The sequence below is a fragment of the Molothrus ater genome, chromosome 2 (assembly GCF_012460135.2).
Source record: "Molothrus ater isolate BHLD 08-10-18 breed brown headed cowbird chromosome 2, BPBGC_Mater_1.1, whole genome shotgun sequence".
NCBI classification, from domain to species: domain Eukaryota; kingdom Metazoa; phylum Chordata; class Aves; order Passeriformes; family Icteridae; genus Molothrus; species Molothrus ater.
The window spans coordinates 90680834-90707727 of NC_050479.2; the positions used below are offsets into that span (position 1 = coordinate 90680834).

Below are 26894 nucleotides of genomic sequence, written 5' to 3' on the forward strand. Positions count from 1 at the left end.
AAGAAGCACTGGAAAAAAAATTACTCCAGCTGTCAAGGAGTGAATGATGTTTTACACAGCTTTGGCTGTGGGCTGCAATATCTTACCTTGTGGTGACAGGAATGATAAAAAAAGAAACCACAAATAAGATTAAGGCAAATATTGCAAATGCTGGCTATGCAGCATATCACAAATATTTAAACACCTGCAAACCAATTTAATAAGAGGGTGCAATGAAATTATGAGATCTGATGAAATCATACCTCAAGATAGCATTTGAAAAAGAGAGGGCATATTGTAGAGGTTATGGAGACAGAACATACTGTTGTAATAATATGGAAAGGAAGACAGATTGCACAGAAACGAAATACAGCAGCTTCAGGACATAATGTGGTGTTATCTAGTCATCAAAACTTGCACTCAATTTAGTGAAGGTTTAATTATTCGTTGTGTTCCAATTATGCAAGAAACCGGTAATTTTGCTTCTGTTCAAAAATGTTTTCATTTCCTCACACACAAGCACATTTTCAAACAATGAACATCAGAGAACTGAAATAAAGCATGTCTTGTAGCAGTCAAAATGGCATTAAATTTATCAGAAGAATGCCTTAAGAAATCTTTTATTAATTATTCAGAAGACTCGATTTCCAATTTGTTTATTTCATTTTGTATTCATTATTTTTTTAAAATGGTTTTATGGCTTTTACCCCTTACCCATGCTGTCTGTTATTAGAAGGGAACAATCAAATATTTGTCAACTAATTATTATATTACTATTATTTTACTTCTAAAGAAAGTCCCACGTGATAAGTACTGCAGTGACAGGAACATATGAATATAAGAAACAAATTCTTTGCAATTTGGATTTAGTAAGCTTTTAGGTCAGAAGGATGCCCAGAACACACACTCACTCTTTTAAGTCACAAAATCCTTGAAATAAAAAAATTCTGTTGTATTGTTTTGCAAAGCCTGCAATGTGGCAGAATTAAATATCAGCCAGCACCTATGTTAGATGGTTTTCTTTTTCTCTTCAGGGATGAGTAGGGGAACCCATGAGGCTCTTGAGCAATATTTTGTTATCAGTAGAATCAGCACAGCCCTCCCAGTAACCCATCTGTAGCCATAACTTTAAATCAGGACACAGTGAAGAGGTCTCTCCACATCAGCCTGACATCAAAAATACACACCCCTAACACTACGACATAAAAACTCTCTAATTTGGATATCAAGTGTTAGGCACCAATGTCCATTTTAGGCACTCACACAAAGGGTAGTTTGATTTTCAGAACAGCCTTTAAAAACCGATTCCATTTATCTGAGCAGCTGTCAAATACTCTTTCAGACTGTGAATGGGTGGCTACTGCTCCAGAATATCAGTGCTCTGCTATAAAGAAGCATCACTTGTGATACAATCTCCTCTTAGGGGAAAGACAACATCTGGTTTAACCAGCCCTCTGAAAAAGGATAAGCAATTCATAAGAAAAAACTGTAGGACTCTTCACTAAAAGATTAGGACTTAGAGTAGCTAAATTAGTGCTGTCATCATGCAGCTTTGAGCTTTGCAAATTGGTAGTCTAACCTCTTCTATTTCTAGGTTACAGGTGTTTGTGTACAGCAGGAATTATGTGTCTTGTGTTGCATGCCACAGCTGTGTCCCAAATGGTGACACATGCCTGAACGCAATAGCTCCCAGCTGTTTGTGTGCAGGCTCATGGAGTATATGCAAAGTTTGGACTTTCTGATTCCTCTGAAGGAGTCTACGCAGGCTTGGTTTGGGAGTTGCCATGTAACAATTGCACACCCTTCACATGGCTATCACACAGCTGGACATTGATGCACTAGGACACAGCAGAGATCACTGATGATAGACCCCATATCTGAGGGTAAAAACAACAGAAGAAGCTGGTTGTTTTCATGCTTTACTGTGATTAAAGCTGTTTATATGAATTTTTTAAACTAACTTTTAACTATTAATAATATCCACATTCCAATCAGTTTATGTAACCTGTTTTCAGTACCTAAATCATGCATGTTTTACTATCTTTACATTTATTATAAAGAAGGATCATGCACATGAGCCTATCTTGCCGACAGAAAGCTTTTGAAATCCAGTTTTATTTGAGAATAGAGTATAAAGGCTTGAGAGGCCAGCAGAGTTGTCTGCTATCATCATTTGTTTACATTCGTGCTGGAGGCAGCCAGCAGAAATTGTGATGCTACAGCATAAGGCAAGACAGCCCCTAACCAAAAGAGCTTCAAGTGTTAAGAGTCAAATTATTCAACTGTGGGATGAGGAAGAGCTCCTAGGTACAGTCTAGCAGCCAGCTAAGCTGAGCACGCAGGTCTCCTGACCTGACAACATCCTGCTCCGCAGCCATCTGGTTCCTCTCAGTCTTTCAAGAAAAACACCAAGGCACAACCAACAAACAAATGCGTGCTCACAGCTCTGGCACTCAATGCTGAGTTTCCCTCAGCTATTACAGCAGCACTGTGGTCACAGATTTTCATATTATTCAAAATGAAGGTGACTTCATGCAGGATTTTTTTCTACTAAGGAGCTTCTGCCTGGCTAACACTCGGAAATATCAGTCCCAGTTACTGCTAAAGCCCCCTTGAACCCTGAGCCAGGCACCAGGGGCTGCACAAGGGCCCAAACCCAGGTCCTCAGCTCACACTGTTCCCTGTTCCTTGCCAATCCCTACACACAAGTCCCTTCTCAAAAACCTAAGCATAAATTCACCTGTTCAGAAACTCCCTTGCTTATGGGAAATAGTGATAAAATGCACCTTGTATCCACACTGCTGAAACTAATCTCTAATTACTGTCCTCTGACTACTTAACATTATTTTTAATTTAACATGGATAAGCAGAAATGGTTTTGCAGTGTTATCAGTAACTAAGTTTCAAAATAAATTACATTCCATGTTTTGCAGACACATTAAATGTTTTGAAACGTTTACTTTCTAGCTTGTTTTCCAGGAGAATACAATTTTCAAATGCAGTCAAATCTCTTCAGGTACTTTGAAGTCACCCACATATTAAGAAAGAGAATGATTGTTAAGAAACTTAACAATATTCTTCTTGAAAGAAAGCTATTTAAAAAAAAATTTCACATAGGAAAGTGGGAGACTGGCATGGCGAAGGCCTAATTTAATTGGTGAAATGAATAAGGATAGCAACGCTTGGAAATCATAGTATGTATAAAAATGCGTGGTCTTGCCATTAGGGATCTGTCTCAAAGCTCATGGGAATTAGTTGTGGGAATCTTTACACAGCCTTCTCTAAGCTTCAAAATCTTAAAAGCATTTTGGATGCAAGTTCCCAATACAAAGGTATTTCTCAAGAAAAAACACAAATCCTTTTTATTTTAGAACAAACATTTGAGAAGTAACTCTTCTATACAGAGACTGAAGAAATTCTTTCCTTCTGGTCTTTGAAAGAAGTCTAAAGTGTCCAATTGCATCTCACACAACAAATGACCTATCCAAAGTTGCATTTTCCTGTGCTCACAGTGTATTCCCATTAATACACTTCAATATGAAGCTCCATATCAATGTTTAAAACAGTAATGGACATACATAATTATATATTATACATTATATTCCTAAGAGCCTCCGAATAAGTTTACCTAATGAGATGATAAAGACAAAATTTACTGGAATGGGTACTGTTCTGTAATACATTACACAGTAATTAACTCAAGCATTTGATACAGAACCACTTACATGAGGAGGCACACTGTGCCACTGCAGAATGAAAGTAGTACAGAGCCCTTCTGACCCTCAAAATCACAAACAAAAATGAAAATGCAGTTTGAAAGAACAAGGCATGCAGGAATAAGAATAGGATCTTCTGAGGCTTTTGGTTTTAAGCCACCAGATACCATGATATGGCATGCCTTGCTGCATTTTTACATTCATGAAACAAGCTTTAGATAGGTAAGAGTTTGGGCGGTTTAAAGTTCTTTTGTTCCACAATTTTTACCAGTGTTATTCCATACATATTACTACATCCAGAATACATTTACAGTGGAAATTGCCACCTCTCAGATATTCAAAAATAAGCAGAGTCTTTCAAATGGTTTTACTAACTTCTTCTTTTCCTTTACAGTGTTGTAAACGCCTCACTATAGCATTTAAATACCAGTTTAATTAAACAAGATACCAGGAAGATTATTCCTGTCCTCTGCCTACCACTCTTAAAAAGCAAGGTTGCTATTTCTTCACTTGCTGCTAACCTCTGTGTGGCACTGTGCATTTCAGAAAACTTTTAATCAAATGGTTTAATTTTATGTTCTATTCTGAACAGTGTTCAGAACAGGAATCTGATTTTTCAATTATATCATCTGCAAAGTCATGTTTTAGTAAGTAGCACAGGAGGAACATCTGAGAAGACAGTCTTGTGAACCAAGTTAAATATTACTTAATGAAGAAGTAGGATTTATACTGAATTATGTACTAGCCCTGCATGTGAAATAAGGAGTACTCCTCAGCCCTGAATCTCTTGCTCAGTGCTCCATCACTCATATCAAAGATAGAACTCACAAATGCCTAATTCTGCTTTGAGGCAGGGAGAAGAAAAACAACACAGCCAAATTACTGAGTTGACCTAGGCTGTCTCTGCAGAAATTTAGTCATAGGTTAAAACACTGCCAAGCACTAGAATGTTACAGGCATAATCAATTTTTCATGGAAACATACAGTTCAGGCACTCTAAGCAATGTTCAACATCAGGCCAAAAGATGAGGAGGCAGGAGATTTTTCAAATTCTCCAAGAAGCCTTTACCAACACTGTTCTTATGGCCTGACTGGAATGGAAATCTGACTAAGCTCCTAATGCCTCTCTCAGATCTAGAACTACTCATGTCTACGCTGGCAATTAGTGTGCCCTGGGGATTCTTCCTAGGCATTGCCCTGGGAGTCTCAAAGTACACAAGTGAGCACAGCAATGCTGTTCCTCAAATCATTGCCCTTCTGATGGAGCTAAGGATGAAGATGCTCACCACTGTGCCATCCATCACGTGTGCAGTGTTTGCCATCTAGACTCATGTCCTCCAGCAGTTTGCACTTTTTGTATGTATTGAGCACACTCAGGGCCAGCACCTGGGATGACCTTCCCTGCTGGGTGAAGAACTGATGTTGATGTGTTCTGGCAACCAGAATGAACAGCTACAAATCAAACTCTGTTCCGTCTGTCTTTGCAACCTCATGTAGTCATACTCAGCAGCCCCTCCTCCACTAGGCAGCAACTTGAACCACTTCACAGAGCACTTCAAGTGTTCTTTCTGGTTTTGCTGAATTTCTGAAGGAGCAACTCTTGGTCTGTTTTCAGCAGAGGAATGCGGTCAGTGGTTTTACAAACACAAAGATCACGGGGCTCTTGCGGAACACAGCACACTTCCACTGCACAGCTCGTGTGCCATGGACTTTAAACAGATAAAGGCAAGGCTGGAAGTGGAAGGATCCTGCCTGACAGATCCATAAGTATGTAGCTGTGCTCTATAAGCAAGAAACATTAGTCAGTGAGAAGGCTGGCGTGGGTGTGAGGCTGTGCTGGTTAAGCACAGGATTAGTTCCTCTCCCAAGTTTTGGAGGGCGCAGTTTTGAGGTCACTTATCCAAGTGACTAGGTTGGATTCTGCCGCGTTTTATAGCAGGTATGCAGAAGCAATATTAATTAAATTTTGCAATAATTAAATGAAAATAATTAGTATCAGTCACAGTAAAAGAAACTTGTTTTAAAAAGTAGTTCTAATAATAGTTACTTCCTATAAAACTGCACCTGATTTCACATTTTAAAATATAAATATAGCTTGGAAAACAACATGAAAGTGCTAAAATAGGAAACACCCATAAATATGCCATGTTTTCCCTGCTGAATATCTCCAAAACAGAAAAAAGCAGAATAAATTTTGGAGCAAATTATCTCAGATTTATCTAAGAAGGCTATTTTTGAGCACCACCAGAATGAAAAATTGAAGTTAACTGCAGAAAAAGTAAAGTGTTATAGGAGACACATCATTATAAAACTAAGAATATGCACATATGGTTACCAAGTCAGTCATCTCTTAGATTTCAGTGAAAGAAAAGGTTTTAGCTCATTTCTGAAGAGAAAAGTGAAAAGTTGAATCCCAGTGAGCCACACAATAAATAATCTAAATATAACTAAGCTATCAAATGTTTCATTTTAAAGCCTATATCATGAGTTTCTGAGGCCCTGCTCAAGAGTTTGAGCTCCTAGTTTTATACCAATATTATTATAGCCCATTTCACTTGGATATCTCCATATCTACAGATTTTGGGTTGCAAATAGTACAAGGAAATACATGTTTCAAAGCAGCTGTTTTGTTTCAGCTCTTCCTATGTCAGGGAAACATTTTTATTAGTTTCAGCTTTTTATAATTACTAATTAGTGGCTTTCACGATTAATGTATCCTGTTATTATGACATAAAATATGTGAAACAATAACTGAGAATTTGAATAGCATACTATGGGTATTTGTTACCATAACTAAGGGGGAAAAATATCTGTCAATACTTACCAAACTACAAGGAAAAGAATTGTGATATGCATACCACAAGCAAAACAAATGTATCACAGCTACACCTCCTTATTTTCCATAACATTTAAAAGCCAGCTACTAGAAAACAGCTCTTAGCAACCATCTTTAAGACAGTGAACTCACATTAAAGAGATCAATGTAGACTAGGCACTTGCTGAAAAAGTCTCTAGGAATGGATGAATTCCACCTTCTGAAGGACTATGGGCAAAATGGGAAACATTTAGGAATTTTTATGTGGCCAAGATATCCCTGCCCTGGCTCATAAGCAAATATTTTTTTCTGAGGTTCTGCTTTCACTGCAAATTACATAAATCAGGCACTGGGGTTCTAATGGCTAAAATTTACCATCTCCATATTGCTGATTTCAAACAATTTCTTCATGTACACGTACGCATAATATATACGTATAGAATTACAAGGACTCCCTACTGTAAAAAAACTTAAAAAGCCTTTTAAGAAAACAGAGAAACAAGCTTCTTATAGGAGGTTATAGGAATATACCTGCATGATCCTGTTACTTCAAATGTTTTCACACTGTTCACCTCAAGATGCACCACGTACATTTAAGTTTTCCTTAAAGAAGCAGACTTAGGATTTTACTGTGCTACCTAAAAAGCGCTTCTCCAGTAATATCTTCTCTTTGGAACTATGCACTTCACTTCTTAGGGATTAATGAAACACAGTGATGCATGACATGAATGGCTTATACAGACTGCAGGAAGAGAAGCCAATCACCTTTACCTGAAGTGGGAGACTTGCAACGCTCAAGCTCCAGGGAAACTGGACTGTCACTGAGTTCAGTCAGGCCTGAAAAAATGGAGTTAAAGAATTAAGTTACAATCTAACAGGGCATGCTTCAACTTTCTTGGTTGATGATATTCTGCACTGTAAAGTCAATTTGGAGAAAGGAATGGTGTGAAATGAGAGGGAAATAATCTATTTCAGATAAGTGCAGTTATCAGGCTGTCACTGCAGCAATTTAGGCTTGGTTTAAAAAAAAAAAAAAAAATCACACCTCTTGTTAACTCAGATTTGTTTTCCGAGTGCCTCGGGATAGAAAAGAGTGACTGTACCTAACAAAAGAAAACAAGTAAGTATAGTTTAAAATTTAAAAGTCTGTGATATGACTCAAACACATTCATCCCTGTCAATCTGATGTGGAATCAACTCTATGCTTTCAACTGCTGCATAATGCAGGGAGGAAATCTTAAAAGAGGGGAAGAAAAAAGTAAGATTACCGCTACTGTGCAATATTAGAATTTTCATGAATTCACACAAGACAGGTCATTTTAAAGGACACAGAAACATTGATAATGCTGGCTGTGACACTGAATTTACTGACAAAATACTTTATATATGGTGTATATATATATATATATATATGTATATATATATACACATATTTGTCAGAACTCCACCTACATGGAAGACAGCACCAAGGAAAGCAATCCTAGCCTGTACTGCAAAAACTCGAGCTTGTTTCTGTGAGCAAACTAAGATCCATCTTTGGCACAGGTTGAATGTTCCAAGTTCAAATATGCCTTTGGCATGGTGGGGAGGGAAAGTCTGAGCTCACTCTGTCTTTTACCATGGGCTAACTGGGCATGGCCACACCTATTCAAATGCACCCTTTGTATGTATCTGTAATGCCCTGTGGCTCACCCTTGTTACAGGAGCTCTGGCACTCCATACCATTGGCTACCTGGGACTGACAGGCAGCCCTGCCCAGACATTCCTATGCCAGCTAGGTGGACACACAGCACTCAGGTCAGAGCCCACAGTCAGGGGTACATTACTGTCATACTGATACTGGATTTACACACACTCTGCTTGTGCTGCATCCTGAGAATCAAACATCCTACAAGAATATGCTTTAAACAGGCACCATGGCTTCTGTAAGAGAACGTGTTATAATTTTTATTGCTTTTGGACCCTCAGAGGTGAGGCCCAGAGACCCTCACCACTAAAATTCATGTACACTCTTGTTTTGGAAAATTCTGCCACTCAGTCAGCAGTCCTGCTTTCTTAGAATTAAATCCAGTGGAATCTTAATGTAGGTAGTGACAACTTTATTACAATGTATTTTTGAACTGCTATAAGAACTGGATCGGATCCAGTGCCCCAGCCAGCAAAACAAAAAAAACCTCCTACCATTAATGAAGCTGCAGGAGTGCAAGAATAATGGTGAGAGCCCTTTGGAAAACCAGCAGTATTGATTTACTCTGCTAAGTCAGTATTAACAACATACTTTTTCCTGATTTAAGAAACAAGATCTGCCAAACGAGACACTATTGTTGAAAAACAAATATTTTTTATTTTGAAAAATGTACTTTCAGTCTTTCTTTCATTTCACTTAGAATCTGTGAGAAAAAAAAAAATCGTATTTCAATCAATTGCAAGTTCAGTCACTTTTGATGTTCTGAGAATATTCAGAAACTGTAATAATTTAGGAAGCCTCTCAAGTACAGCAGATCTTACTTCCACTTGAACCCAAGATTTCTGTATGCACCTAGAGGTTTGGGACAGAATTGATTTTTTGCTGCAGAACTGTCTGCAAGGTGCAGTGGGAGCAATTTTGCATAGTTCTTGAATAAATAAAACTGATACTGTTTCTTTTGTAAATGTATTCTTTGAGTTAGGTAAGTTTTAACACCTTGCCTAAGATCTTCTAAACATTGTATAATTAGCACTGGTGTTGGATACAATACCAAATCCCAGGTCAGACTTTGGTTCTAAATAGTCTGGGTTTTTCTTTTTTTACTATGGAGTTCATAAAAACAATATTCCATCTCAATATAAATTATGGCGCTATAGACTTAAACAAGAAAATCACCAAACTGCACCACCCAAGAGCAACCACAGTAAGAAAACCACGACTTCTCCATGTTTGGCACAATTTGCAACATGAAACATTAAAGATACATTTCATGTTATGGTATTTAAGAATATTGAACACGTAAACTTCTCTACAAACCTTGACTTGCTGTCAAGCCACGGTCACCCCTAGCAAAGACCACCTACAGATGCCTTTAAAGAAGAAGTGCAATATATCCCCGTGTGAAGTGTAAGTGGTACCATGTGCCCTGCACAAGAGCATTGGCTTAATCTCACTTAGATTTGCTTAAGCACTCCCACTTGCAGATTTTCTCCTGCCATAAATCATTACTGCTTTGAAATATTTTAATGAGTTCTGCTCATCACACTCCCATTTATCCAAAGTCTCTTTTAATCTTGCTAAATTCTAAATTCTGAAGATGTTGTAAGGCAATGAATTGCTCAATCATCATTCATTGAAAAGGATAAACACATATTCGTCAAATTTTTTGTGTTACCTTTAATTCCACTTAATGTTTCCCTTTGAGATAAGAAAGTGAGCTCTCAAGCTTTTCCTTGTACTACTGCTCATTTTTTACTCTCATTTCCTTTTTAAGGAAACTAAACTAAATATTCTCAATAATTAACCATGTATAAATATTTCCATGAACTTCAGCTTCCCTCAAATGTCTGAGAGACTACAACAGCTATTGAAATTCAATTAAAAACTATTTTCACTTTCCATTTTGAATTCTATAGGCAGTTTGTGCCCCAAGATATTTTAGCTATTTTTAGCCCCCCCAAACCACCACCCCAGCAAATTTTAAGCCCACCTAGAGCAAGAGGAATATAGCAGTAAAAATAAAGGCAAAAACCCAAGACTGGCAATGTAAACAACCATCTGAGAGAAGATATACCCATGGACATTATTGGCTTTAGTCTGAGCAAATTATAAATGTGTAAATAGTGCAAGAGGTAAATATATCACATAAGACATTAAAATACTTTTAAAGACTTGTCCTATGGATAATTTTCTAAGTTTAGTGTGATTTTCATTTCCTTTTTATTCAAGGATCAAAACTAGTATGAGGTAACAACTTTAATGAACACATAATTTAAAATTATGTTTGAAATTTGAAATTTCTATCTGTATGTTTGAATGATTCAGACTGATCATTTACTCTAAAGCCCCAAAGCCATCACATCTTTGCTTATAAATAAATTGTCATAAATATTCACAAGCCAATAAAATAAGTAAGCTCAGTGTTATCTTAATCCCTCATCTTCACACCGAATTATCATACCATGTTTTCCTTATGTTTATATACCTATATATATATCTATGTGTTCATTCTTTGGAAATTAGTTAGCTCAGAATATAGCTATTGACTTAAACTCAACCTATATTAGCTCCTTAGGTGTGAATTAAAGTGCCAATTACTGATACACAATGACTCATAGCACACAGTTTTCTGTATCCTCCTGTCAGACCAACCATACTTCTGCTCACCCCCTCTCAAGGGACTGGCCCGAGGGAGAAACAAGAACTTCTCACTGAAAAGTCTTCATTATGAAAATTATTTTGCAATGTATCAACATCCTTCGGATTTGACAACACTTTGGATGCTTCATAAAGACTATTTTCTTGTTCTACCAACAGATGGTATGAATTTCTAGTAGGAGATGCAAATTCCTTTTGCATCATTTTGGTATTTTTATGTTCTGCTGCAGACATTATCCCTCTAGATGCAATAAATGTACTTGTTTTAATAGTTGAATGCATGTTACTCAAAACCATGTAATAACACATACAACTTGATTTCAACTGAAGAAAACCAACCAAACAACAACCAAGCAACCTCATAATTCTGCAGTACAGCACAGAGAGTTTATTTTATTTAGCTTGTCATACAGTCTTGCTACAAAGGGAGGTGGCTGTAGATGTTACAGCAAATGGAATATCATCAACACCTGACAGTTATCCCCAGCTCTGCACTTATGCACATCTTAGCTTCTTCTTTTCCTTAGATTATTTCCCTGATTGGACAATTACGTTCCAGTCTCTTCCACTGTGTACTCCTAGAACTGGTGACATTTCTCCCCTCCTTGCTTCCCTTTCCCACTTTCACCTCCCAAACCAGAGAATGTGCTGCCTTAATGCTCTAAGTCCACTCTGGGTGCATTGGAGTCTGCTTTACATATGTAACCAGTATCAAGCTATCTATAGATTTATTGGCTAAAATCAAGAACATTTATTCCACCACAGTGCTTTCCATATTGGATGTCCTTGACATTGTCAATTATGTCTTTCCTCTTCTCCAACATATTGCTTCTTTCCTCTTACATGTTCATTCTTTTTTCCCCTTTCCCTGTTCAGTTGCAGGACATCTCAGACTGAAATATCAACACTTTCTTTCTCTGACTTAGCATTTGAAGAGATTATTTTGTATAAACATAGCAATAATGTTTTCAATATATATATATATATCCCTAGTGATTCATAAATACACATCTTCAACTTGGATTTCTTCCATCCAAGTTAGAGTAGTAATCCTGTCTTTCTAAAATCTATTCAGGATTTTCCAAATAGGAATTTAACATTGCCAAGATCAACTCAACGTATTTTTGTGCTGAAATCTCCTCTTTACTACATGAACAGAGCTATCATCATCACTGTCTTCTCTTGTACTCTAATACATAATATTATCTTTGAATGTCACACTTTAACCTCATAATTAAGCTGGACACTAGATTACATTGTCTTTTCCTGCAAATCACCTCTAAAATGACCAACAAAAATGTAAGTATCTTGCTCATCCATAATCTCTTCTTTGGCTTCAATACCTGTAAGTCTTATTTTCTCATACACATCCACATGAAATTATCTTCTTGCTTCCCTACTTAATTGAATCAACTACTCATATATTTTCCCATTAACTTCCATTTTCATTGATATAACCCTTAAAAGTTTAGACCTAATGCTTCTGTTTTCACATGACTGCTCCTGCTTTTGTCATAATAATATTGGCTTTGACTGCAAGATTCCCAAAAATAATTTACTTTTCCCATCATCATCCCTTATGAGAGAAGATAAACTTGTAAGTGAAATCCAAAATTCCCTCTTAATACCCGTTTTAAAATACATCTCTCAGATAAGAGATATATCAAAGCACAACTTGAGAATGACTTGGCAAGATATTTCAGTCTGTGACAGATTCTAGTCCTGTTCTTGATCTTACTGCATCTTTCAGATCATACAATATATACTCCTGTATAAGTATAAAATGACAAAAGCAAGAACCATTTTTGAGGAAAGAAATTAAACAATGCCCTTGCCTAGAACTCAGACCAATACTTCACAGGAAGATTTTTGCGGACTTTTCTGACTATGGGGATGAAGACAGAAACAAGATAATACATTTTCAGCTATGAAAGATTCTGTGGTCTATGTTTGTAATTCTGAATGAAAACACTGGTAATTTTTGCCCTTAGAATTTATTAGTTTTTAGAGGGGGCAAAAAAAACCCCAAACATTTGGCTGCTGTCTGTCACTCAGGTTCTCTGTTACAGACTTGAAATTAGCAAGATCAGACTAATAGACTTTGAGATACCATACACCAAACTTTTAAATGGACTGCTGAATTGGTAACTGAACTAGTCTTTTAACTAAACAGACCACCTTTTATGAACTATTATGAAATAAAGTTATAGAAATCAGCCTAGAGGGATGGAACAGAATGTGTTGTGCAAGTGTATGAATGGATTTCAATAGCTACATAACTTTATATTTATGAGAGATGATAAAACAACTGCCACTCTTTTATCCTGTCCATACTGAATATTTAATATAAAATTGCCTATCCTGTTTTTCTGTGAAAAGTACTTTAAAAAGAGGCATCCTAGAGACCTAATTACATATAAGCACTGCAGTTAATTAAGATACGTATGGCTCATCTGTTGAACAGTCATTTTTGCAAAATTAATTATAGCTTTGTTCACTGTATTCTGCAGTGATGAATACTAATATTTAAATTTCATATCAGTATAACTCAAATGTTAAAGATATTAAAACCATGAATTTTCATAGCCCTCTTTGATGTATGTATTTTTATGCCCACTTTACATTCCCCATCAAAGAACAGAGGCATGGGATGGTTCCCCAAAGCCAAATATTTAAGTACCAAACCAAGATTAAAATTTTAAATTTCACAGCATCCAATTCAATGGGTACTCTTTTAAGCCACATTGTTCTTCTGAAAAAAGGGAAGAATTTATTGGTAACTACAGAGAGTGCCATTGCAAAACAAGAAATGCTTCATATTAGTAAATGTACATGGAAACAAATATAAAACCAAAGAGAGATACTGTCACCAAGAACATAACATTGTTGAAAAATACTTTCTAAGGCCCAATCTGTCCCATATAACACTGAGGTTTTCTCTTTGACTTTTTTTTTTAAAGAAAATAATTTCTGTATAATAAAGGTAATTGTCAAAAATAAGCATGGTTGACATCACAAAATGTAGTAAGTTTGCATGCATGCTGAATGTGTTTAAAAAAACACATTACAAAGCACAAACACATGGGTTTAAGTCAGGCATAGTCCAATCATGATAAAGCTTTTTGCCTAACCTTTATAGAACTTACTCTGATAGGAAGTACGGATCCGTTTCGTTAAATCTGGATAAAAGTTAGACAGGCCACGCATGCAAAAGTTGTCTTTGGAACATGCCAGTACACCAGCATCAGCAGCAGGCAGAGGAAAGAGAGAAAAAACAGTCTAAAGTGAAAGGAAGTGATATCATAACCAGCATCTAGAACAGCCAAGGTGAAGAAATTTCAGCAGATGCTTACCTTCCAATTGGGAAATATAACAAGAAAAATAATCAAAAAAGTAAAAGATGTGGGATGGATGGTGAGAAAGCAGCTGAGGCTTTTTTTAGATGCATAGTTTCTATGAGCAATCTAGAAGTTGCAATCCTTCTCAGTGGTCATTTATCCACAGTGGGCTCCATTCTGGCAGCAGTGGATAGCTGGAATGATGCCTTAAAGGATTGGCCCAGACTGCCACTGACAGAGAAAAACCCTCTGTGATACAGTGCTTATAACAGCTTTTTCGACATGAGCAATCCTCCACCTTTTGTCCAGAGTTCTGCAGCACCTTGTTTCTGGCTAGCTGCTCACATTTCTTATGGAGCTGCTGTGAGGCTGGCTGAAACCAGACTGAGAAGCTGAAGGTAACTTGAAGCTGCTCGTCTCTTCTCTCCTCAGCTGTGCCAAATTTACATATTTAACACTTGGCACAGATGGGAACTAAGCTTGCCATGATTAAATGCATAGAAAGTGAGATGGTCTTTCAGGAGCAGAAGTAGGCCTGAAGACTTGTATTTTATTCTATAAATTTTCCTCTAGATTTTACTTTCTGTTTGGAGTGTAAACACATTCCCAATTTAAAAAAAAATAAAAATTCCCATAATTCTGTGGAGAAGTAGGACTTGATTCAGTGCAGGGTCTGCTGATGAAAATGCTGATGGCATAAACCCACTATAATCTGTTGCTTTTATAATTTTAGGGTTAGATTTAAAATTCCACATTTTCAAAGATATTTTAAAATCGAATTCTAAAACTTCACAGCTATGAAAAACACATTTCATAATTGTGTCTAACTCTTGCAAGTTACTATGGAATACGTCAAGTGGAAAGACTTGAAACAGATGATCTGACTTTTTCTCATACAAATAATGTTTATACAAGGAAATGTTTAGATAACCAACAAAGTATGGTAAAATTTAGCTCTATTGAAGAATTAATATTTCTAATACACAACACATAACAACAGTTATGACTTACTCGATCCTCTTAGCATCAAATTTTAAAACGGGTTTGTAGGTTTATATTAAGAACTTCACTAATGAAGCACTAATGAAGTGCTTAATTTGAGCTCCTTGTGTTACCTGCATAACATGCCTCCCAGGTGTTACGCACCTCTAAACACAGCTGACTATTCAAATGAATAGCTCCTGGCAGAAAATACATTTAAGCTTAAATTGAAGTCTTACTTATTGGTATGAACTTATTGAAATCAGAAAGAAAATAGCATACAAACTACACATCAAGTGACTGCCAGAAAAACAATTTATTACTCTGCTCATTTTGATTTTTTACAGACTCAGCTAAGGGAATTACTTGCTGACCTCCATCCCAAAAGGAAAAAAAACCAACCTCACAAAACATTTTATTTCTGAGAAAATGCCCGCACCTAGAGCATGTCAAGTTTCTTTTGCCAAGTTATAGAAACTCCATTGGCCGGCAAATAGTCATGCATTCCAAAAGCACTAGAAAAAGCCACAGGCAAAAAAAACCAAAGAAACATATCAGGCTCATAAGCACAATGATTTATTTCCTACCTGCAGCAAACTGCCTGCTCTTGCGGGGTGAGCGGGGCTGCCGCTGGTACGGATCACTGGACCCATAGAGGTCGAGGGTGCCCATGCTCAGCAGGACTGTCTTCTGCATGAAATCCACAACTGCCAAACCATTGCAGTTCCCAAAAGCCACTCTGCAAAGAGAAATGTCCCTCAAAAGTGTTACCAATATGTAATTAAATCCTGAAAACGATAATAATTATTATTATGAATAGTGCACAAACCTTTTCTTCAGGAACTACTCAAGCTCACGTTTTTTATTTCTTACAGATTTGTAATCCTGAATTTAAAAAACTCTTTTCTGAATTAATTTTCCAGAAAGCAGTTACAACTTCTACCAACTTTCTGTATCAAACACATTGCAGTAATGTCTAAATGTTCCTTCATTGAACAATATCATTCTAATGATAATGATATCAATTAAAACTAAAAATTGGGACATAGATATTAAAAAGTGGGTATGCATTTATATAAAATACAAATTAAATATAAATACAAATACATGTAAAAAAATTCTTTTAAAGCTAAATGTTAATGAAAAATGAAATATATTAGGCTGTATTGTGGAGATACCCAAATCTGAAAAGCATTTATAAAATTTCTTCCAACTCTGTCAGCTTATCTACAGCAGAGATTTCTGTTAAAACAGTCTCTACCCCACTGAAATACTTCTGCAAATGCATTTTGATGTTGGTTTGATTTATGGGCAAGATCTCTCTCCTTCTGCATCAGACTGCAATTTTAAATTCCAGACAGAAAGGATTGCAGGTACAGCCACAAAGAAACTCAAAAACCCAAACTATGTTCAATCATATTCAGAATCACTTGCTATCAGGTTCTGTAATTTTCTGCACAGAAGCATAAAAGCACTTAACTCACACTAAAAGTGAGGTGTGCACTCACCTCCACCTGACTCTTCTTAATGTATCTCCAAAATATCTGAAAGGAATTTGTGTGTGGAAAAACAACAATGCAAAAGGAAAGTAATGAGGTGGAGGTAAATCAGGGTAGCTAGAAAATTTTCTACTGTCCTACCTTTTCTTACACTGCTTCTATTATAAAAAAGAGGGTTCCATATAGCAAATAAAAAAGTAATAGTAAAGAAAAATGAAATTATTTTCCCTCAGTTGTCAAACTAGCAAATTAAGGCACCGTGTGCAACAGTGGCTTGAATTCTACTGGTTGTTACTACACTGTGTTTAGTCCCAACACTGACTGCAGTACAGCATCTATGGAAAAACTATGGATGTACTTCGACTTTTCTCCATTGGTATTTTTTCCCCCATTTGTGTCCCTCAGGGGCCCTGAGGGACAGTACAGCTTAATGTATTTGCTAGTGACAGAGACAATGGAATGGAGGGCACCCTCAGGAAATTTGCAGACAGCACCGAGCTGAGATGTGCCTGAGGGACAAGAGCCATCCAGAAGGACCTGGACAAACTTGAGAAAATGCTTGTGTGAATAGGGGCAATGGTTTTAGACCAAGAGAGGATTGATTCTATGTGTTCATAAGTTACTGCATTCTGGGAGGAGAAAAAAAAAGACAAAAAACAAAGACAAGTGTCAATCTCATCTATTAATAGTTTAGGGAAAAAAAGATCATTTGCACTTTGAAAATTATTAACCTGAGATTAATTAATTTTCGAAAACACGAGTCACAAGAAGAGCTAGTGATCATTCACACCCCTGGTCAGCACATTAACAAAATGTATAATTTCCTGGTCTGTATTTTTCTAAACTCCTCTAATTTCACACACAAGCATTGATCTAATATTTCTTATACCCAAACAAATGAGTTTAAAAAAGAATCTGAAGTTGCTTATTAATAACACTTCTGAGGATGGATAAAAAAAATCTAGACAGCCATTACTCTTAGCAAGGCTTAAGATAAATTGCTAACAACCAAGTCCTTATGAAATCAAAAACAAAATGAATTTCTCAGTTTTGAGCAATGAACAGAATTAGTTGCTAGGTGATGTCCTATTCAGTTGGTATCTTTCACAGAAATGTCATAAAACCCTCATCAGACATTTCTGGACAATTAATATGCAGATTAGCTGAAAACTGTTACCCCATGAGCCAGTAATAAATTTTCAGTCACTGCTTTCAGTCCAACAGAACCTACTTCAAAACAAATTTATTATTTGTATTTAACCTTGTTCCTCAAGGTTAACCTAATCCTTCAGTTGTAATTGAAGCATTTTGCAAGATAACATGAAGAAATTTTTGATGATTCATTTCAACATAAATAAAACAGGTGTTAATACTTTTAATTTGTAGCCTTGGTACTGTTGTAAGTAAACCAATTACATTAAATAAAATTTTTCAGTGTCTGAAATCTTTCATCTTTACTGGGAATGAAGGTTTTTTTGCATCGTACTTTATTCCTGTTTCATGGCTGCAGTATAACAGTTCCAGAAATCATAGAAATTTAATTAAAAGAATGCTGGAAACAGACTCTCCAGAACACACACCATTTTATGTCTTTGACCTAGTTAAACTGACTGGTGTATGAAGAAAAATAAGGCAAAAGATGATCCAAATAATTCTACGATTAGCATGGCAAAAACTACATGCTCTCAGGCTTCATGCTGAAGTGGAATAGGTTTCTCCACATGGTGAAGATAGATAACAGGTGACAAAGGAGTAAACAAAAATTCTGATGAAAGAAAGGACTGTGCCTTGTCATAGGCCTGAGGAAAAAGTTAAGAGTGACAAGACAAAGAAAGAGAGAAGAGAGTCTGCAGAAAAAAATGTAAGGAAAAAGATCTTTCTTGGGTAGATTTTGTAGGAAAGTTAAATTCAGGTTATCAGCCTACTTTATTCATACATGCATTCATTCCTGAAACACTCTTGTACTTAGCTTATGGTGTTTTAAAGGAGGCTGTCCCGTAATCTATTATTGCTCCTAGCAAATGAAACAATTTAGAGCTCTTGATTGAATCAATCAGTGGTTTAGGAAACCACAGTGACCATTAGGAGAACCACAACCTATCAGAGTAGTTTACAAGTGATAGAATGATGTGATCATTCAGATGCTGCCTTGAGGTCTGAGACCTGGAAGGGAGCAAAGCCTAACAATTTGCACAAGTGACAAATGTATCAAGGTACAGTAAAGAGAAGAAACTCCTAGAATTCATTAATAGGAAATGGTCTAGAAATTCAGGCTGAAAACTTGAAAAAACAGGCCCCAGAAGACAGTATTTTTGCAGAAATGTAAAAACTCTGCATTAAATGGCCTAAGTTTCTGAAAAGAGTCCAGTGACTTACTGAAAATCAGCAGGAGTCAGCACCTAACACCAATTACAGCCAATAGTTTTACTGGAGTAACACCTACAGGGAAAACCATTTTAATGTATCAGGGTGACTCTCAGTAAGGGAAAACATTAAAAATTTGCAAATAAACTGAACCTGAGGAAACAATTACACACACTCATTTGCATTGCCATCCAGAATATAGCATTTAAATGCTCCTTTCAATTCTCAATTTCAGGCCACCGACTCTTGTGCAAGCAGACATTAGCACAGACATAAAAATGCTGCTCTCAGAAGACAATTTCCAACTAAAATATGATGTAATGAAAAATGGTATTTAACAGTTAATCACTTCACCATTTTCCATTAAATGCATTTCACCTTGGTGAACCTTTCAAAATAACTTTGAAAATTACAGATTTGAAATGCAATTAGATCTTATTTGAAAGGATGGAAAGAATTATGTGAAAGATTCAGTCTTTTAAATAGGATTAGTAAAAATATTGGCAAGAATGGCAGTTTAACATCCCATATTACAATCTCTGTGTCAGTTCAAATAACTTTCCCCCAAGAATCTGATTTACAGCATCTTTTGAATACTTTGCTTTGACCTTAATTGTTGGTGGGAAATTTCAAAGTATAGTCGGAAAGCATGTGATTTAGGGCAATAAACAATAAATCAATGCAACCTTAATTCTGAGTTACTTACAGTCCATAAGCAGAGTTTACAGCAAGACTGGTAATCTGTTGTGGAGGCTCACCATCTACCCACACCAACTGGATAACCAGATCTGCCTGGTAGCCAGGAGGCATCCGCACAGGTCGAGCCTTAACGCTAAGAAGAAGAGGTACAAAATAAGAACAAGCAAACAAACACTGGGCCACGAAAAACAACTGCTTTGCATCACTATGAATTGTAAACTTGAACAGAAAACCTAAAATACGTTATTTTGAGACTTTGAAAAAGGGCATTTCCGTGTATTTGGAACTTTTGCCTTATGAAGCAAAGCATGACAGAAAAATGTAAAGAGGCAAGAGAAGATGAGAAGATACACCTTTCTGCAGTGGTCCCCACCAGAGCATATTAAAAACTTATGGACTTGACAAATCTATTTGTCCATGTAGTGCAAACAAGTCCTGTTTTACTTCTAGGAGCATAATAACCTATTATGTGAATGAATGGTTCCTACACCAAATCTGATATAACTATTAACACCTGTTCCTACTGTGTTATGGTAAGTTCAGTGACTTGCAAAGCAGGTAGTGAAGGTGTACATTTTAAGGGGAAATGTAAGAGCTGAACACCTCTGTATGACTGCTTTATGTGCTTTTTTGGGTGGTACAACAATGTGGGATACGCTGGAAGAAATCATTATGCAATAATAGCAATACTTTGAGGTATTCATGTAAGTCATTAGTACATTCATGCTGTAGTAGTATTTTACAGATAAAACCCACTAGTCAGTGCATTTTCACTGTACCTGTTACTGGTGATAGTGCTTGTATTGCACCCCTTTGCACATAGGCATAAAATAGGGCAGTATACTTTATGAGAAAGTCATTCCTGATCTATCCTCTAAATGCATTTCTTTAACAGCAGCTTGGCACACTCACTGTTCTATTTCTTTTCCCTGTAGTACTCTTCAGACCTTACATGTGTCTGGAGCAGTAATCAGGCACTTGGTTTGGATATTGTTGTAGGAAAGACGTGACAGTGCAGTTCAGCAAGTGCTCAACCCACTACAGTTGGCAACAGTTTCGTATTGTTGTTTTCTATCAACAGCAAACCTCTGCTCAGAGTTTTGCAATTTCTGACCTGTTCTGCTGGCACTAAAAGCTTTGCCCTTTTCTTTGTTCATATGATACATAGCCACGAGCATTTTTGAAGTGATGCTATTCATAACCTTAAAGAAGCAAGCTCTGGATTACCCAGGAGTATTCGTGCTGAGAACAAAGGTGTGAACATCTGTGAACTCAAGCTGCCAAGGGAGAGGGGTCCTTTGAGACCAGGATAAACTGAAACTACAGGAGTTGTATACAGTAAAAATGTATTCTTTTCAAAGAAACTTCACAGCAAGCAGAAGCTGAATATTTTACAAACAGTCTTTGAGAGTATCTTTGTGATGGAGCCCTTCAACTTCTAATATCTGTGGATAAGCCTTTAAGAGGCATAATAGGGGTGGTCTTTCCATCTGGTACCTAATTTTCAGCTTTCAGCTCCTGCCCTTAAAAATGTTAGAAAAATATAGACCAGGTAAATGAAATCCAAGAACCAGGACTTAGTCTAATGCCCTTTTAGGTGAGCTTTCCATCCATATTTTCTAATGGGTAATTAATGGTGTGGCAGGACACAAGATGCAAGCATGCTGCTCCAACAAGTATCTGTCAAAGCAAGAATCTGTTTCCTTCTTCTAAAAAAGCTACCATGAGACTGACAATGGCTGCAGAAGTAATTCTGATCTTCTAAAACAAGTTTTTTAATGTGGTACTACTTTTCCAATGTGTTTTTAATGGCATCCTGAAAAATTAGAGAACTGCAAGTACATTCTAAGTTTTCTTTTGGATTGCTGTCACTTGAGAGGAAAAAAGCAAACGCATTTCCATCTAAATATTTTTCACTATAAATTTGAGGATCTGCTTTGATAAAAATGGTTATTATTTCACAGGGATTTTCTCTAAGCATATAATAAACTGTAGGTGGTGAAAGACTATAATAATGGAGTAAAATAATTTCAGATTTAATGATTCAGGTTGTCGTTACCATGTTTCTGTGACATCTTACTCCTTAAGAATCTTTGAGCTTTTTCTCTTGTTTCCCTAAGCATCCTGTCTAAACAGTAATGCAGATATTCAGTTCTGCACCTTGTTTTGGATGACTTTTTATCTGAAGTGTTTATAATAAAAGCCAAAACAGACTGCAGGAGTATGAGCAGAAGGAATGTAGACATTTCAGTGATTTCCTTGACACGTTCTTTTTATGCTACACTGAATTTCATTGTTGCAAAGTTTTGGTTTTTAGTTGTTTTCACAAGATATTCACAGTTCCTTATCACTTTGGAGTTACTTGAAGCTACTGTCAAAACCCCTATTGACCCAATTTTGGGATGATACTAGAAGTCTGGGAACAAAGACTGACATTCTGGGTTCAGCTTTACGATAACAGCATTTACATCAAAAGTATTTATCTGCATAATCACAAATCCATTGGTTTCTTAGGTTATTACAGCTGCCTATTTCACTGCAAAATCTTCTGAAAGAAGCAAGAACAGTATTTATTCCATGCTGCCTGCCTCTCCTGGTAACAGTTACTTTTGATTTGAGAAAAGTCCCAAGTTTTCACTACTTCAGTCCCTTCAATTACTTTCTTCCTAGTAGCTATTCACAGACACAAACACATTCAGTCATTCTGACTTCTGGCTAGAAAAAATTGTGTACTGTGGAGTGCCATTCACTTGCTGTAAAAATGTTGAGAAACAGATATGAAAATAAACATAATGGAGCCAGTTATGTATGTGTGCAAATTTTTATGAGCATTATCAATACAGTTCAAGCTGTGCACTCACCCTCCATGTGCAGCTGGTTGCAGCTTTACATTAATGTTGTTCTATTTTAGATTCTATCCTGCTGCCCACCTGAATGACTTGCATATAAAGTCAACAGCATCACCCTGGTCTTTTCTGGCTTTTTCCAGTGTTTTCAGCACTACTTTCATTTTACCACCATAATTCTGTTTAGATCAGAAGTTCTTACATAGACAAGGTCTGTGGACCCAGCCAAGGTTTGGGGGGAAAGTGCAGATATTTGTATGTCTTTCCTGAGAAGGATAATAGCATTCATAAGTATATTTTTATCTAAATGTAGGAGTGTGCCAGCAGTTCTAGTGGTATAATTACTCTGACTTTGAAAAATCACTTCACAGTCAAAATAAGACTACAGTTACCTTGTCTAAAATTTGACAAAAATCTATTGGCCAGCTTAATCTGAGATTATTGGAGATAAGAAAACTTCTAAAAAGTAGCAGGCTGAACCTCTGTGGGTTCATTACAATTTTTCTGCCTCCAATGTCAACAATTCCTCTCTTTCACAGACAAAATCAAGTAAGAATCTCTTAAGCAAAACTCTTAGCCAGTGAAATGATTAAATGATTGCATTCTTCCTGATATCAATGTCATAAATAGATTTCACATTTGGATTTTTTAAATAACTAATCTCTGCCTCTTCTGTTGATTTTCATACTTCAAATTAATGATTAAACTGAGGTCTGAAGTTCAACTGCCTGACTGAATGAGATGGACAAATGAACAGAATGCCAAAAAATACTGTTAATTTTTCAGGGACAATATCACAATATTGCTTTTAAATGCTAATGCCATTTTCAGGAGCCAAGCAGCCCAAAGTAGCAAATCAGGAAATGTTCATTTTAACTGCTTTTGAAATAATTGAGGCATTTAAAAGATTTAATAATAATTAGACCAAAATAATAATGAGAGCAATCCTTGTCAGCAATGCACTCTAATTGCTGGAAAATTACAGTTTTTATAGAGTTTTGTACAGAATTACTGTTTTAAGCTATTCAAATCCATAATTATCTGCCTTAATAATAAGAACATATTGATGTACTCCAAAACAGTGACAATATATTCTAGCAGAAAACAATCTGCTTTTTTCCTAAAGATTAAACAAATATACATTTCCATACTATGCGATTGTTTTATGGTTATACATTTTAAAGAATGTTTCATAAGTATGAACAGTTTCCATGTCTTACCACACCATAAAATGCATACAGTTCTTTAATTAAAAAAAAATCCAGTAGTATATTAATTAATCAAGGAGAGAAAGCTTTGCACACGCCTGCTTTTACAGAAGTTTCTTCATGAACTACCCTCAGAAATTCCTTGCAGATGTACTCCTAGATCACCTTGGAAAATGACAGTCAAACCTTCACTCTAACAGCTTATATTCTTCAAAATTACTTCTATCCTTTTACAATCCCTTGCTGATTATTTTGCCTTAATTATTTTGTTTGTTCCAATTTCTGGTTTCTTCCCATTTTGTGTCAAATATAGACAATTAATCTCTTTTTCTTGGGAGTTGATGGATTGACTAACAGATAAGAATGATTTTTATAAAGATCAATATTTAAACAATGGCATAAACTTACCTAAGACATGGGATACTGTCCTTCATTGTTCCTTCACATGCTACAGTGTTGGTACTGCCTGAAAGGCTCTTTAAAGAAGGAAGCTGGGAGGAGGCATCTGGGAATGGAGGATTTGATTCTGGTTCAGGAGTAATGATGTCTTCTACTTCGCACTGAAGTCGTACCTCTAATGACTTAAATAAATAAAAAAGCTAAGTTATCATTTTATAAGGAAAGCTGCTGAAAGTTCTGTTACTTTCAAATAAATATCAATATGCCTTCTTTTTTTCTTTAAATAACCCCCATTTATCATTATAATTTGCAGGCAAAGAATCCTGTCATTTGTTATTTATACAGAGTAACAGCATCAGATAGGAACTAGAAGGATCACCAACTCTGCCTCCTGATTACTTGTACAGCAGAGTCTCTAAGAGACAAGTTTTATCCAGGGTGGATAAGCCTGACAGTGTGAATAGTACATAATCTTCATTTATCCATAGGTGGGGCCGGGAAATCAGAGATTACAGCACAGACAGCTCTGTGTTCCTTAGAATGAACCTAAGTTTGGTGGATTTTAGAAAGCAAAATTCAAACCAGTTACTTTTTGCTTTCCTTCTGGCCTCTCTAGAAAGGGAAGAAGACGCCAAACCACGCTACAATTCTATCTACTAATTCAGGAAATATTAACTGAGGACTCCAGGGAGGCACTGCACAGGAAGTTCAAATCTAGGTAAGTAAATACTGAACAATTCTTTCTACCTCATGAGTTGTCCAAGGAAATCTGCATTTTGAAAGAATAAAAACCAAGGTACAGCTCTCAGAGACAAGGTCTGGGGGTTACTAGCTGAACAGTAATTTCAGTGCTGCTACCTTCAAAGGAATAGAAGTAATTGCAGAGGTAGACACTACAAGCTCAATCTTCGTGATCTTTCACTGAGACATCATCTGTACCAGAGTGAAGATTAACAAAATAGCTAAATTTCATTACCTATTTTGGGAGAATTGGGAGATAAAGGTTAGTAGTGCTGAAGGGGTCACCTGTTTCTCAACCATTGTGCTAAAACACACAAGATTTCAGAAAGAAGAGATTCTGTTCAACCAGGAGAGAGAGTCCTTTCTCAAAGTTTCCTTTTTTTCTCCTTTCAAAATCCATGGATATTTTGTGCCTGAATCTTTTAAAGAAATGTACAAACAACATTTGTCTTCAAAGACTAATGAGTGAAATATTGAGTTCAGGAAAATCTAATCTGGAAGTAATTGCAGCTGACTGAAACAATTTATAATGCTGTTTAATCTTTATGCAAGACTGGAGTAACTCTTGAAGAGTATGTTCTTCTGCTTACCATGTCAGAAGTGCATCACTCTTCTTTGAATGTTTTTTCTGCATGTATTCCTTTTTCTACTAAAGTTAATTTTGTTAAGTTCTAGCTGTTGTGCATTTGAAGAGAGAAGGAAAAATTCAGGCCAAAAACATGATTGTAAATTTGTCTTCTGTTTTTGTCCCTGCTTTGGCTGGACCTTAGGAGGGTTATAGAAATCTTGAACTGATTTATTTTGACACAGAGTAAAGATATTTTTGGGGGATCTCATCATTGGGCTTATTGATTGATTCCCCTTTCCACATTCAAATGAATGTAAACTTCTTTCCTATGTTTCTTCTCAAGAGATTTGAAGAGGAGCTTCACTGAGGAAAGACTGCTCACTGAGAAAGTGATCATGTTTAATTAATAGATCCTTTTGAGACAGGATGGAGTGGATTCAGATAAGAAAACAAAAATAACAGCAGTAAATGCTTTTTATATAACTGCATGGCAATGACTCCAAGGTTGGATATGAAGCAGAATTTGTCACATGCATACTCCTTGCCTCCAGAATCTGATATGAAATGATGCAAATAATACTTGTGTTGAAGAAATTCCAGGCACAGCCTATGCCCCTGAGGCATATTCAGCTGGAGACTTCCCTACTACACAGAGCAACCTTTGAGTAGCCCCCACACTTCCCATTTGCCACAGCAAAAACATTACAACACTGACATCAGGGCAGTCAAACCAATGATTAGAACTCCACTTAAAATACTGGGATTTGGAGACTGAACTCAAGGTAAATTCAGCCTTACTGATAAGGAAGGGAGGACACAAAGTGCTTTGTGCCTCGGGCAGCAAAGAAATCCTGAGATTGGTCAGCTCAGTCTCAATACAGACAAAAACACACAGCCTGAAGTCAGGTACAGATTCCAACAAAGAATTCCATACTTTTGATTAAAAATCCCTCCCATCATTTAGAGCAAAGACTTGAATGCAAGCAGCAAAAATGCAGAAAGAAAAGAGAAGGCCATTTCAGAGATGCACAAAACCCAGGGGAATTCTGTGAGTATGCCACCAAGATTGCATAATTTAATATTCAGGGAAAAATGCTTATTAATTACAGAAGAAATCTAAGAAAATGTTAAATTGCACCTATTATAACACTTTGGAAAATACCCGTAATGATGCAATTCAGCCAGAGAAGTGAACAACAGGGAAAAAAGACATTAAATTATAGATAATAAAAGATAAGGTGCATTTTCTGTAGAACAATGTAAAAATACTGAAATGGAGTAATTTTAGCAGCATTATACATGAGCTGGTCAGTAATGTGAAATTACTGTTCATCAGTTTTAAACCTTTCCTGAAATGATACATTCAGGCAGCTTAATAATTGCCTTGGGGGGGGGG

At 36.4% G+C, this 26894-nt stretch overlaps 1 protein-coding gene across 1 annotated transcript in view; it reads right to left on the bottom strand.

The window, feature by feature from the left end:
- Positions 1–26894, bottom strand: part of STXBP5L (syntaxin binding protein 5L) — a 187780-nt gene that overhangs the window by 33603 nt on the left and 127283 nt on the right. Inside the window, 5 exon segments of the mRNA XM_036389711.2 lie at positions 7282–7347; positions 14002–14073; positions 15762–15913; positions 19744–19869; positions 24199–24371. Of these exon segments, the coding sequence (XP_036245604.1) occupies positions 7282–7347; positions 14002–14073; positions 15762–15913; positions 19744–19869; positions 24199–24371 (589 nt within the window).